This window comes from Salarias fasciatus, chromosome 5 (genome assembly GCF_902148845.1).
Source record: "Salarias fasciatus chromosome 5, fSalaFa1.1, whole genome shotgun sequence".
Lineage (NCBI taxonomy): Eukaryota > Metazoa > Chordata > Actinopteri > Blenniiformes > Blenniidae > Salarias > Salarias fasciatus.
The window spans coordinates 31,794,159-31,808,389 of NC_043749.1; the positions used below are offsets into that span (position 1 = coordinate 31,794,159).

At 47.2% G+C, this 14,231-nt stretch overlaps 1 protein-coding gene across 9 annotated transcripts in view; it reads right to left on the reverse strand.

Annotated features, from left to right (window-relative positions):
• ptprt (protein tyrosine phosphatase receptor type T) overlaps positions 1-14,231 on the reverse strand; it is a 279,550-nt gene that overhangs the window by 45,839 nt on the left and 219,480 nt on the right. For all 9 annotated transcript variants that reach the window (XM_030091481.1, XM_030091480.1, XM_030091479.1 and 6 more), the window contains 3 exons: positions 12,343-12,378; positions 2,482-2,574; positions 1,659-1,768 (listed from right to left, as the gene is read on the reverse strand). In XM_030091481.1, coding sequence (XP_029947341.1) covers positions 1,659-1,768; positions 2,482-2,574; positions 12,343-12,378 — 239 coding nt within the window. The remainder of the gene's footprint in view (positions 1-1,658; positions 1,769-2,481; positions 2,575-12,342; positions 12,379-14,231) is intronic.

The window sequence follows — 14,231 nt, forward strand, 5'->3', positions numbered from 1 at the left end:
TTTCTGGTCTCCTCTTGCTGACCATGCATGAAGGTCTCAATAGTTACTGGTTGAATTAACTGGTTTAACGTCACAAAACGAGGTTAATCTATCACTAACTTCTGCTGACTAATCTCTGATACAGGAACGTATAAAATCTCACCATCACTACTGTTCATAGTCTGTTATTCACTGCATGAAGACAACGTTTCTTTGACAGTACTGCATTGGAATCATTGGAGATTGAGTCAGAAAGAGAGAAGACTGTCCTGGAAATGACTGAAAGAGAAAATAGATGAGCGGGTGAGGAAGAGGCCGGCATGGCCCTCTGACCTCTGACCCCCACACTGCCCGCTCGTCAGGTTTTATCAGCTGCTCGTAGTGACAGGCGGCTGCCAGCAGCTCTATAAATAAAGCTCCTCTGCTTCCCTCTCGCACACCAGAATAAATCACATTTGCGCTCCCCCGAAACGTATCAGTGGGTTTTAAACTCCCAACGACAGCGTGCAAATGAAAATATAACGTACGGCATCACGGAGGGACAATCTTCCTGCCGAGTCAGTAATAAAAGAATATGCATTCTTCTGCGAGTGGAAGGTTGAGAGAGATGGAGAAAAATGGTCTACCTGGCGCCTTTTTTAAGATTTATTTCCAGCCACAAAGCAAATGAAGAGAGAATACGGAGAAGACAGGAAGCCAATGTTTCGGTGGAGGAATGAAAGAGATGGGATGAAGATTGGGAGGTAAAATCAGCTCAGGGTAGACCGCCACTGACAGAGACTGATAATAAATGGATCTTTCTGTGATAAACGGTGCTCTAAGCCGCTTCCTCTCAAGGAAAAAGAACCATAAAAGCATATGAAATGCTGGTTTGCAGAAGTAGCAGCAAGACGAGAGAAGGAAAAGCAGATTAAAACAAAGACGCAAACAGAAACAACCGTTAATAAAAAAAGGCGCGACGAACAGACGGGAAAGACAAAGAGCTGGAGAACAGGAAGAAAGAAGACAAAGTGAGGAAATACTGTCCTGCAGCAAAATGATACCGACGGAGGGAGGAAAGTCAGCAAGACACAAACCAAAGCTCCACTTTACAGTTCGCCTGTTTGTTTTTCTGATCATCAATATTGATGAGAGTTAATAATTGATAAGCCAGTCTTTCTCACGAAACTTCATCTAATCCCGCAGTCTCTTCTACTCCCACACAAATTAAGTAAATCTCATTGTTGAAGCATCACAGCTGAAAACACACGTTTGTCTAATGCTTGGAGAACCTCAAGGATTTGTTGAAAGTACGATCATCAACACCGAAGTGAGTTTTTACGTGTTGCAGATCGGAAAAGGTTAAGATATGTTTTCATGGCAAAGCGCTTTAAAAAACAGTGAAATGCGGCAGAAAAACAACTGCGTCCGATTCAGGGTGGTAGCTGAGAACAACCTAACGAGAGGCAGCTTTGCTCCGTGGACTTCTTTTGAGCAATGGAAGACTGTTGCTTTACCAGCCGGAGTATTTTTACATCAGATCCGGGGCCAGGCCTGCCTTTTGACCTCTGGCTGAAAGCTGCTCGTAATGTCCGAGCTGCGATTGAGACCATATCCTATATATTGTTAACTGTTCTCGTAATGAGCAGTGTGCGTGTGTGTGTGTGTGTGTGTGTGTGTGCGCGCGTGTGTGTGCTCACCTCATATTCCTCCTTGAAGCCGTAGCCCTGTCCACATTTCATCTGCGTGATGTGTTGCAGGAGGTCTGCCACCCGGATAGCCGGCTGAAATTGGCCGGCCTGGAACTGACCTGCAGTGACAGGAACGTTATTTTCCCAGGGAGAGAAATGAGAACATGCAGGATAATAGATACCGTGAAGATGTGGGAAGGAGAGTGGGCGGCCGGATTCACGGAGGGAATCATGACTCTGTTCTCTGCTGGGAGCATCTCTAATCACTCTTCATGTATTCACTGACATTATATCTAGAAGTAGTGAAGTGGTGGTCTTGGATTTTGCCTTTATCTCACTAATGAGGGTTTTTAAATCATATGCCAGCTACTATATATGAGTAGAAATAGAATTAGCTACAGGCATCCGTACTTTTGGTTTTATATGATCACATTCATTGTTTAACTGTGCATATTGATTGCAAAGGCATGACTTGGATAACACTGGTAACAATCTGACTCCAGACAACACTTCTGTTCTTAAATCTGACATACTGACCCTGTGGGTTTGTAAACTAATATGTTTTGACCATCTCTAAGTGTGCACGAGGCCCAGTTGGAATTAAGCAGCTGACAGATTTACAGACTTAGATTGGGTGAAAACCTTCCTCCGAACCTCATTAACTGCACTGGCCAGGTGGCTAACCAGCTAACCAAGTTACAATAAAACGTTTCAAGTGGAAATGCATCGCTGGCTGCATCGGCCATGGAAGTGGACCAAATATCAAGCCGCTGGCTTGTTAACTGCTTCAGTGAACGGCTGAGAGTGGCGTGGCAGCCGGTTCAGGACGTACCGCTCTGGTAGGAGAGCTCCACTGACTCACAGCCTCCATAAGGAAAACTCTGCAGGGTCAGGGACGGCTGGGCCAGAGACGGCTGGCTGCTGTCTGCAAACAGAGACACAGACAAGAGAAACAGACTTCAGCCAGAGGCCCTCACTGTAAACACCTCAAGAGAAGAGACGGCCTGTCAGTGATAAGTGATGAGCTAAAGCAGTTCCCGAACAACTCCTGATTGGTGGACATGGCGCCAGAACAGGTAATTGGAAAGTCTCTCCTCCAATTAAAGGAGGATCAGATGGACTGGATGAGTCTCTGGTCTCCATTAGAGGCAGATGTGTTGATTGAGAGGCTGATGGAGAGATCAGAGGACTGAGGAGTGCTGGAGGAGTTAACCCTCTCACCACTGGATTCCTTCAGGACTGTTAACTCACTAAAAGAGGGAATTTAATCTGCCCTTAAAAAGTGGGATTGGTGCAAACATAACTGCATTTTCTATGCAAAAATATTCTTGTAAAGTTTCGAAACCCCTCAAACAGACAGGTGGATAAAACCCTTCCAGGGAAATGATGTAAATGTCGCAGTAAAATCCAGCGAAATCCGTCAGTAGTGAGTTCAGATGGTGGCGATGAGGCCGTACTGCATTGAGCGTGTGTTATAATATGAAACCGTTCGTCCTGATGTTTTCTTAATAGAGTTATTTGCATGTTAATGATGGCTGCAGATTCATTAGAGGCCCTGAAGTGGTTTCTTCAGAAGCCGATCCGAGCGCCGGATTCCCTTAACGAATGAAGAATGAGGCGGTGGCGTGGGTCACCCGGCAGCCCCGGCGCTCCGGGGCGAGAGTCACCAGGAGGGAAAATTGGCCCTAATGAGTTTACAATGAGCGATTTAAAATAGCTGACGAGTCCTGGGAGACGGCGGTGAAGGAGAGAGGCGACGGAGAAGACGGGGAAGAATCAAAGAGGGTTGAGGAAATTCAGAAGACGGAACACCGGCGAGGTGAGAAAACGAAGAGGAGGGGGAGAAGACGGGAGGGATGGAACACGAGACGGGGGAAAGGTGAAGAAACAACAGGAGTACGGAGTGCAGGAGAAAAGCAGAGGAGCAGAGAGGTCAGGACAAACAAACTGTCTGCTCACTGAAACAGAACCAGCTTTACTCTCCCACTTCGCACTGCCTCTCCAAAAACAGTCCAGCCGAAAGCCTCACCGCAGCCTCAAGCTTTCTCCTCCGCTCTGCATCGCACGTCGTCCATTCAATCCAGAAAGGACGATATCCGACCGTATTTCATATCCTCTCCCTTGGCATGATAATACTTTAGTTCTTAAAATAATGTTTGAGAAGGAAATGAAGCACGGAAAATGTCTTTCAGAGTAAAGTCTGCAGAGGAAATTCATGGAGAGGCAGGTGAGGAAACGAATCTCAGCTAAAGAGACGCCACAAAACAATCCCAGTCTTTCAATCAATCAGCTCATGTCTACCGTGTCGAACACAACAGTCATTTCAAGACACTTTCACAGACACAATTCCACACCAGCAAACTCTGAAGGCTGGAAAGAAAACATTCTGCAGACTCAGAGGAGAGACTTTCTACAGAACCAGACATGGACATTCACAATATTCTACTTTCAAGAAGAAATCTAACTTGCGTCTGATTGTGTTGTAATAAATGGTAAATGGACTACACATGCATAGCGGTTCCTGCACTGCCACAGCAGAGTAAATCTCTTCACACTGTTCATCACATTCACCCATTCACACACCAGTGGAGGCGTCTGCCATGCACGACGCTCAATCCATCCACTGGGAGCAGTTCGGGGCTCAGTGCCTTGCTCAAGGACACCTCAACATAAGGAAAGAGTGAGATGGAGAATCAATCTAACAACCTTGCGCTTGCGAGACGACCTGCTCTACCAACGGAGCGCCTGACAGGACAAGCTGCTCATATTTGGTCTGAGTGACACACATCTACTCAGACCTCACAGGTGAGAAACTTAAGATCCACGAGACGAACACACTGGCGAACTGCGTCGTTACGTAGATGTGCAGAGCTACTTCGAAGGATCTGGAGCCTGGCGTTTGGGAACACGAGTTTCCTCTGCCGATCCAAAGATTCTGTGGCTGCCTGTCTGTCAGTGGGTGTGTCCTGTGATGGACCGCTGACCTGTGCTCCCCCCCATCGTCACCGGGGATCGGCTCGGCAGCCTCCTGTGACCCTGAAGTGGATAAAGTGCTACTGAAGATAGATGGATGGATATTTCTCGCTGTGCCCAAGACCACAGATGTGTTTTTCAGTGACTGTTTAAATGCAAATATACAAAAATCCTATATAAATGGATGAGAGTGAGTGCTTTTCTGTGTGTATTTCATCTGCTTCTTCCATTGTGTGTGTGTGTGTGTGTGTGTGTGTGTGTGTGTGCCAAAGTGTGCATACGTGTGGAGCTCAGCAAGGTCAAATATGCATTAAGCCAGGCATGAAATGGAGTCATAGCGCGAGCTCCACAACACTGACTATGATGAAGACATCTCAATGCTAATGGGGAGATTTATTGACCCCGCAGGCACAAGCGCGCACGCGGGTGTGTGCGCGTGAGCGTGCATGCATGTGTGTGTGTGTGTGTGTGTGTGTGTGTGTGTGTGTGTGAGCTGTGAGAGCCATGGGGAGAGTGTTGAGTGTGCATTTATGGAGTGTGTTGATTGTAAAAGAAAGGCATTGATTTTAGTGAGAGAAGCGTTTGTTGTTGTTTTTTCAGGTTTGGTGTGTGTGTGAGCGCGCCCGCCCGCGTGTGTGTGAAGGCCGTCGACACTGTCAGCACTGTCAGTGTGTGTGTGTGTGTTAATGCAGTCCTTCATGCTTGGCAGTGTGCTATATAAAGTTCCCTCCTCCGTCCAGATGACTTCATGAAGACTCGGTTATGGACTCGGACTCGGAGCATCGCGGCGCCGACTCCTCGCTGCCCCGCGCGGATCTTTCCTCCGGTATCTCCACATATCATGCCAAACCGTTCTTGAAGCTCCGCAGCCCGCTTGCTAATGTTCCACCGCTAATGTTTCCCTCCATCTGCGCTCAGGTTTTCCGTTTGGACCCACATTAGAATTCACCGCCGTTTATTTCCTCGCACCTCTGCGCCGTCTCAGCATTTTCACAGAACCACACTGGTTACTTTACACTTCTCCGTGTGTGGCATGAGTATTACTGTGCGGCGGAGCAGCCTCCATCACGGAGCGCCGGTTTCGTGCCAAAAACTGATTTCCGGTCCGCGGACAGCTGAAAAGCGCAGCTTCTGTGGCTCTGCGGCGTCTTCATCGGGCTCAAACAAGCTTTTTTATGATCATCAAACGATTTGTGTTTGCGTTTGAGAGCCTCCTGTACGTCCAGTTGCCTTATATCGCTGTTAAATAAGTCAGATTGACAATATTTTAACATAACCAATACTTTATACCACTTGAAAAATGAGTAAAGGGATATTACAATGTCAAAATAAGCTTATTTTGCTTGCAAAAAACTGATTCCGCGGACTGGAAATCACTTTCTGGCAGAAATCAAGTGATGGGGCACTGGGCGGGAAAACGGCCACCGACTCGCTGCTGTCACTTTAAAGGACCAATTATCTCTATTTTCTCTACTTTAAGTGTTTAATATGAACCGAGGAGACGTCCTGTACTCATGAGATGTTTATTATTTGCATCTCAGACTAGTTTAATGTGCTTTTATGTTCACTTAAGGGCCACAGTTATGCCTTTAGTGAATGTACTATTTTGTTTGCATCACCCAGTGGGCGGGGCTTAGGGAGGATGATGCAGCCCAGTGGGCGGGGCTTAGGGAGGATGAAATGAAGCAGCCCAGTGGGCGGGGCTTAGGGAGGATGAAATGAAGCAGCCCAGTGGGCGGGGCTTAGGGAGGATGAAGCAGCCATGTTGGCTGCTGAAAGAGAGTTCAGCAGAGCCTGGCAGAGGTCAGCAGGGTTCAGGCTGAATGAGCTGAAAGTACAGATGCAGGTACCGGGGGAGAGAACTGACTGCAAACGGAGGAGCAATGGAGGGGTTCAGAACAGACCAAAGCCTCCTGGAAATATTGGAAATACTTTCTGTGTATTTTTCAAACTTGGAAGGATTTTTTTCGTCTTTTATATGGACCTAGAGTCTGTTAAATAAAATAAAATAATATAAATTTTGTCACTGGAGTTTGTGGAGCGGTAAAATAAACACCTTCAACGGTCAGATCTCAATTAAAAAAAACTTCATCAAGCTTGAATCACGTTAATTATGGTGCTTGGATTAAAAAAAAGTATGAAAACATGATTTTATGACTTTTTGGGGGGTAATTTGAGGTGCTGTATTTATTATTTCCATGAGTTATATCTTAAAATTTAAATGAAGAAACAGAACACATCCTGTTCAAATGACTTTTTCCATTGTGGTCTAAAGATTCTAAAAACAAGCCGCTGTGCTGCTGCTGAACGTCACAAATGTCCATATAAAATCTAGAAAGTACACTGACTCCATCTTTGTGGATGTAGATATTGTTCTGAATGCAAATGACAGCCATTGCAAACCTTTTAACTCGAACATTTAACAGCTGGATTCACTCTCATGCTGTTTAAAGACGGAAAACTCGGGGGGAAAAAAAGAGAAACTCTGCCGCTGGCAGTTCATTTCTCTACTTTTCCTCCTTTTTTCTTGCTTTCAACAAAACACAAGGTCGAGTTCAGCTTCATTTCGCCGCCGTTCCGAGTTGAACCGGTCAAATTCTCTTTGGCGTAAAAATGAAAAATCGCTCAAATATTTAAAACGCATCACGGCCGGCAGCAGAACGCTGAGCTGCTGTCTGGGAGAGGAGGAGGAAGAAGAGCAGCAGCAGGGTGAAGGGACGGAAACAAGCGGTATACTCGCAGCTGCCCGGGAGCCGCTGACATGATTTCGAGTGAAAAGGTGAGTCTTACACTGTGCCTCGATTGTCTGTTGCAACTTTTTGAAAAGGTGGAGCCGCGATGCGTCGTCACCTGAAACGCTGTGGTGTGAACGGCGCCTCGGACACACACCCGATACTCTGAGAGCTGAATGCGTCTCGAAACTCAGCCTGAAGGGAGAACAGACGGAAGGAAAAGAGACGGAGGAGGCGAGGCGGGAGAACAAAGGAGCGACGGGCAGAAGAGGCGACGGAGACCCTGCAGAAAATAGATCCGGGCCGGGGGTCGCAGGGTCAACTGGTCTAGACAGCGTCCCGGCGGCTTACCTCATCCGACCTCCAGCCTCCGTGACACCAGACGAGAAATCACTGACTCACTGAGAGCAACGCCCCGTGAGGGAGTGAGAGAGTGTGTGTGTGTGTGTGTGTGTGTGTGTGTGTGTGTGTAAAGGTAAGCTGCAGCAGACAAACAGAGGAGTGTGTAGGAGGCTGTTTGTTCAGCAGGACTTCCCTCCACAGCGATGCAGGCCACTGAACAGTTGACAGTCGCTCAGTATAATAGGAAAAACAAAAGTGTCAAATATAAGGCCTCTGGGTCAAAACTGGCCCGCAAGAGGCTCTAATCCGGTCCACCAAACCACCAAGCAAACGGTAAACATTTCAAAGAGAACATGGACGTTTCAGTGAGACCCGGGCTGAGATATCAGGGGCAGTTTGGATCAAAACATGCAGAATGCAACAACTGCAGGACACGTTTTTGGACATTTCACTGGATTTTGCACAAGAAAGCTTAATTATATTTGACTTTATGTCCAGATTGCAGTAATTTTTGCTAATAATTTAGTAGTTCTGTGAAAATATGGACATTTCCACCATGTACACTCTGCACTACAGCAAAGAAAAACGCTAAATGCAGGTTATGACGGCTCTGTTTCACTGGCCGGCCCGTTCCTGATGAGCGTGGGCTGTTTGTAGCCGCTGAACTGAACCGTGTTTCCACCCCTGATTTAGAGGTTTCATATCTCACCAGTGCATCCTGCTTCAGAATATATGTGCAAATAGACGAGTTCAATTAATCTGATTCAGTGAATGACTGTGGAGCATAACTTCATCTTCACCCTGTCGAGCAGGAGGCTGAAACAAACTGCTCCGGGCAGACGGATGATCGAGAGCCGCCGGCTCTCCAATATCAGCCGTGTAAGCAGCCAGACGCAACGTGGCTAGTTAACAGGACAGAAGCTCGATCCTTCCCCGGAACATAAAGCTTAAAAATTACCTTCTTCCAACCCTGCACTCACCTTCAATTACCCAGCAGTGCCACATTACGGCCAAACAAAATGACTACCATTAGCCATAATCACCTTACATGCAGCCTAATGCTATGCTGAACTAGACTGGGAAAAATAATTGCCCTTCAGCAATGGTGAAAAAAGCGAGAAAAAAAAGAAAAACCTCCCAACACAAGAAGTCCTGTGGAAAGAAACAGTATGTTACCCGCTCAGGTGGTAACTCTGGACTGCTTTAAATATTTCACTGCAGCTTCGCCTTCTAGACAGCCGAGAGTCTGATCAGCGACTGAATCTCCTCCAGATCAGACCTGGATCCAGCACCGCTTTTATCCACTGGAGCTAATTTCACTGAAAAGTTAACGGTTTTCGGACGTCTCTGAAATCAAGAATGCAGCAGATTCATCAAGCGAATGAGGACCAGAGAAACTCTCAAACTGAGGAGCAGCAAACTGTGACCGAGGCCCGTTTACACGACAACGTTTCCATGCTCACCTCAGAACAGTTTCAGGGGTTTTTCACACACATGCTGTTAGACTGTGGGAGGAAACTGGAGGGAATCCAAGCACACAGGGGGAACATGCAAACTGAAAATGCCAAGAAAAATGATACAAAAGTGAAGAAAGAAACACCCATTGAAAGTATTTCTGAGGAGTATAAAACGTTATTCTGAAGTATTCAGATCCGAGGTTTGTGTTTCGGCGTAACTCTTCACACTCCGTCTGCAGCACTGTGCTGTCGGTGTTTACCGGGAGCTTTCAGAGAGTTATTTCAATTTGGCAGAGTTCTGCTGCTCTTTGTGGTTCGTCGACGCTCCGGAGAAGACAGGCGGATGGAGGGGGGGTGGGTGGAATGGGGGGGGGGGGGGGGGGGGGGGGGGGGGGTTTGGGTTAATGATGCAGCTTTCTGTTCCCGCTCTCCCGTGTTCGTCTGCATGTCATCCTATTTGTGCAACTCTGTGTACCTAATTAACCGGGAGGAGCTCCTGATCCGTGGAAAAACACGGCTCCGGTGCGAGTGGCGGCGGCGGCGGCGGAGGACGGTCCCTGGCAGGACACACACACAGCTGACGCCGGGCTTGTGAAGAACAGTGTTGCGCAACCTTTTAACATACATCAGTGTCTGGAAAATTGATTTTTAGAGGGAAAACGTGTTTGCACATGAAATGCACGCCATGCTGCGCCGGCGTTCCGCTGATCCGGGGGTTTACTGGGCCTCGGCGCTCGCACCGCCATGTGTGCATATGGATGTTCCACGGCGTCTGTCTGTAACTCTCCGACGTGTCCTTGTCTCTTGAAGCATATATATGTATATATTAGGCCCTGCTACATTATGCATGCGAATGCTGGCTTCTCTGCGCGCAGCGTTTCATAACGGTGAAGGAGAGCGAGGATGAAACGCAACGTCCAGACCCAGGAAACACCTGAGCTCAGGAGATCAGGCGTAAAGGTGGATGAGAGGGAAACACACACACTCACACACTCACAGTTAAGCCCAGCTGTGCCATGCATACTGGATTCAACTCTTCGTTTTCATCCCTCCATCTGTGCGTCTCTCTAACTGTCATATGAGCGCCGCCGCTCTCTCGGCTCTATTATCTGCTTCCAAAAGACTTTTTAACGTGTCTGCATGTTGGATTCTCAACTTTTTTTTTTTTTGTTAACTGAAATTTCTCCCATTCTGATGGATAAACGATGGAATTCTACCTCCGTTGGAGGCCACCCAAAAAAAAACGACTTAAGAATTCAGCTGAAATTAAAATATTAAGTAATGATGAGGCTTTTTTTTTTTAATAATGGAAACATAAAAACGGTCAGGAAAATGTTAGGCAATGCAATATGAGCCGTTTCATTCAGTACGTTGTTGGAAATGTTCGTTATGCAGACTTAACTCGGTTTATTTTCAGAAGCGTTGAGACTTTCAGAGATCGATTTGAACCACAGCAACAGACTGAAATAACTGGACCAGAGAAACCGAATAAACGACGGACTGTCGACTCTTCCTGGCCGTGTGTCAGCTGACTGTGATTCCTGCTCGGATTCATTCACACTCAACTTCTCAGCGTTTCTTCTCCCTTTAAGAAAAATAAAGTCAACAGCAGAAGGAAGCCGCCTGGACTCCGGCGGCCGGCGCTTCACCCCCCCCCCCCCCCCCCCCCCCCCCCCCCCCCCCTCTCTGAATCCGTCCTCCGTTCTTCCTCGGCCTTGGATAATGATGAGAATGATGGAAACATGCGCGCTGGTCAATAATCTGCATCCTCCAGAGCTAATTCACCCGTTTAGTCGATAACGCAATTACAATGCTCAGCATAACGCACAAAACCGCCACCAGCACTGAGGGGAGGGGGGGAGGGGTGGAGGGAGGGAGGGAGGGAGGGGTGCGGGATGACTTCAACCACACAGAGGGAGGACGGACTGTCTTATGGACTGACTGGTGGAGGTAAAGATGAGGGACGGTACTGCAGGTGAACTGGAAGAGGCAGAATGAACCCAGAGGGAGGCGGGATTGAGGGATGGATGGATGGATATCAGGAAGTGAACCGATGGACATTGAAAGGATTTATAGACGGACGGATGGATGAACGGATGATGAATGAAGGAGGACGGAAAACGAGCAGGACGGATGAAAGGCTGAACCACAAAGTCAGAGGTGAAATTTTGTCGAGTGAAGAGTTGAAGGTACGGGTGAGAGGATCGATAAGGAGGGTGATGGATTAAAAAAGGAGGGATGATGATGGATGGAAGCAGAGGAAGGAAGAATGAAATGAAATGAAAGAGGAGGAGACGATACAGAAAACAGCAGGAGTGAATGAAGGGGAACACGACGGACCGGAAGACTGCAGGATGTGAAGAGACAGAGACGGATGGACGGATGGCGAGATGAGAGATAAATGAAAGGTCAAAGGGCGACTGCCCACAGAACCGCAGATGAAATATTCATCCTGCAGTTCGGCCGCTGTAACCGATTTTCAGTCCATCTTTACCAGATTTCTCCTCCGCCTCACGATCAAACCTGCGACTCAGATTCCTCCACATCCCGTCTGATTCCGAGAACAGATGGTTCCCAAAAACAAAGCGAACTCCCGTCCATGAAGATGAACGAGGCTGGATCTGCGCCGCTGCACCAGTCGCTCCGCCAGCTTTTTGCATTCTGCTTTATCGAGCGCTGATGCGTCGGCGAACCGAACAGGGATGTAACAGCGAGTGGTGCAGACGGCAGCGGGTTGGCTGGAATCGAACGCCGTGGGACGCCGAGCGTACTGCTCTGTCCCGCTGCTGTCCGCCGCTGTCCTGAAGCAGGACTGCGTCCGCGACACCGATCGGTGCTTCTTTAAACACGCGGCCATCTGCTCGGCCGGCAGCTGAGTCATGGATTGAGACAGATTCCGCTGCTTGACGGCGATATTTCAGGAGGCGGTGCGCCTCGGTTTTCACTGCCGGGGAGTCCTGGAGGGCCGGCGTCCTGCATGGCCCCGGTCTCTGGTTCAAAACCCCCGACTGCCGGGAGCCGCTCGGCACTCGCCGGCTTTACCAGCTGGGTTCGACTGAGCTGGTCCAGAGCTGAAAGACGCCGGAGGACGGTGTCCTGAACGCGGCTGACGCCGGCGCTTCCACACAAAGACAAAGTCGCCTGCAGAAGCACTTATGATTTAAAATAATTAAAGTTAAATTAACTTACCTATTGACGTTGTGGCTGGAACAGGCTCTTTGGACACTGCACAGACATTTAATGTAACACACACACACACACACACACACACACAGATAAAGAAACGCGTCATTAACAAATTCATTATGGAAAAAGTAATTTAACAGCACTTTTTTTCATTATTGTGTCAAACAGGAACTAGAAATTGAAAAAAATAAGATCAGTAATATAAAGAAAACAGGTTTTCATGTCTGCGTTCTCCTGTGCGCTGAGCTGAAGTCCATTAATATTTGCTTGAGTTATGAAGCTGGAAAATCAGAGCAAACAGCTGTTATTAAAAAGCTATTAGAGTCTACAAGTGGAGGCATGTTTCCCTTAAGTGGTGCTTTGTTCAAACAAGAGCAGGGAAAATCATCCCAGTTTGCCTGGATTGTTTTCTGAAGGAGATTAAAGCTAAACATAGATCTCAGGTGATCCGAAGGGACAGTTTTACATAATATTCAACACATTCTTTTCAAGTTATTTCGGTTCATTTGCAGCAGCAGCGTTCTGTGTTACTGCTGCTGCTGCAGGATCATTTAAAGACAGGAAACTTCTCCATCCGTTCTCCATCCACGCACCTCGAAAGTAAATCAATTCAACCAAAATGATGGTGCAGCTTCAGAACACGTCTTGAAAAAATGAAATGAACATCCAGTCATTAGCAGCTCCAGAAGTCATTTCTAAAAGAAGTAAAGTCAAACCTCTTGGCTTTGTTTGTCTCATAGAAACTGTGAGCGCCACTTCAGAACGCTGATGAAGCTTCGGAATTCAAACCTGAGCGAAACTTTGAGCTGAAGTTTCAGTCTGATGAAGCTTCCAGACTCTACTGACCGCCCAGAGTTTCTAAGAACTGCTGCAGGTTTACAGGATCAAACCAAAATATGGAACTTTCAAAACGCTTTGGGTGTCCGTTCACACGACGATGCTCAATGAAGCCACTGAAACTTGACCATTTCCAGAGTTTCTGCTGCATAAATACATTTTTCATTTCATTCAGTGCTGCTCAACCCGGAGTGCTTTAATGCGACTACGGACTGGATGTCAGAAAGCTTTCTGTGTCTCAATGACAGTAAAACTGAGGTTGTTCTGGTCGGTCCTAGTAAGGCCGGCAGTAAACCTGCTAACTTTGGGCCTTTGACTCACTCGGTTCAGCCCGCTGTTACCAGCCTTGGTGTCAAAACGGACCATGACCTCAAGCTTGATAAGCAAATTAGTGCTGTTGTGAAGTCAAGTTTTTTCCATCTGAGACAACTGGCTACGGTAAAGTCTTTCCTCTCAAGACAGAATTTTGAAATACTGATTCCTGCTTTCGTTACAACTCGGCTGGACTACTGTACCGCTCTGTACGCCGGCACTGAGGAGAGTCTACTCAAGCGTCTGCTGCTCGTCCAAAATGCCGCAGCTCGCCTTTTGACTGGCACACAGAAGTATGATCACATGTGGCCAGTGTTGTCTGTCCGCTACCGGACTGATTTTAAAATTCTTTTACTTGTTTTCAGATCTTTGAATGGACCTGCCCACCATATTTGTCTGAACTGTTGGTGCCTTACGTGCCGGGACGCTGCCTCAGATCAGCAAACGAGGCTCTACTCGCGGTTCCTGACACAAACTTCCAACGTCGGGGTTATCGAGCGTTTTCGGCTGTCGGTCCGAAACTGTGGAATGATTTACCTCTGCACACAAAACAATCCCCATCTATTCTTGTTTTTGAGTCCCGCCTTAAGACTCATTTATTTTCTTTGGCTTTTAACTAATGTGAGACTGTATTTTGCTGAAAAGTTGCCAATGTTGTCTTATCAATATTTTTTTATGTCTATTTCTATTGTTTCTATTGTTTGTACAGCACTTTGGTCAACATTGTTGTTTTTAATAGTGCT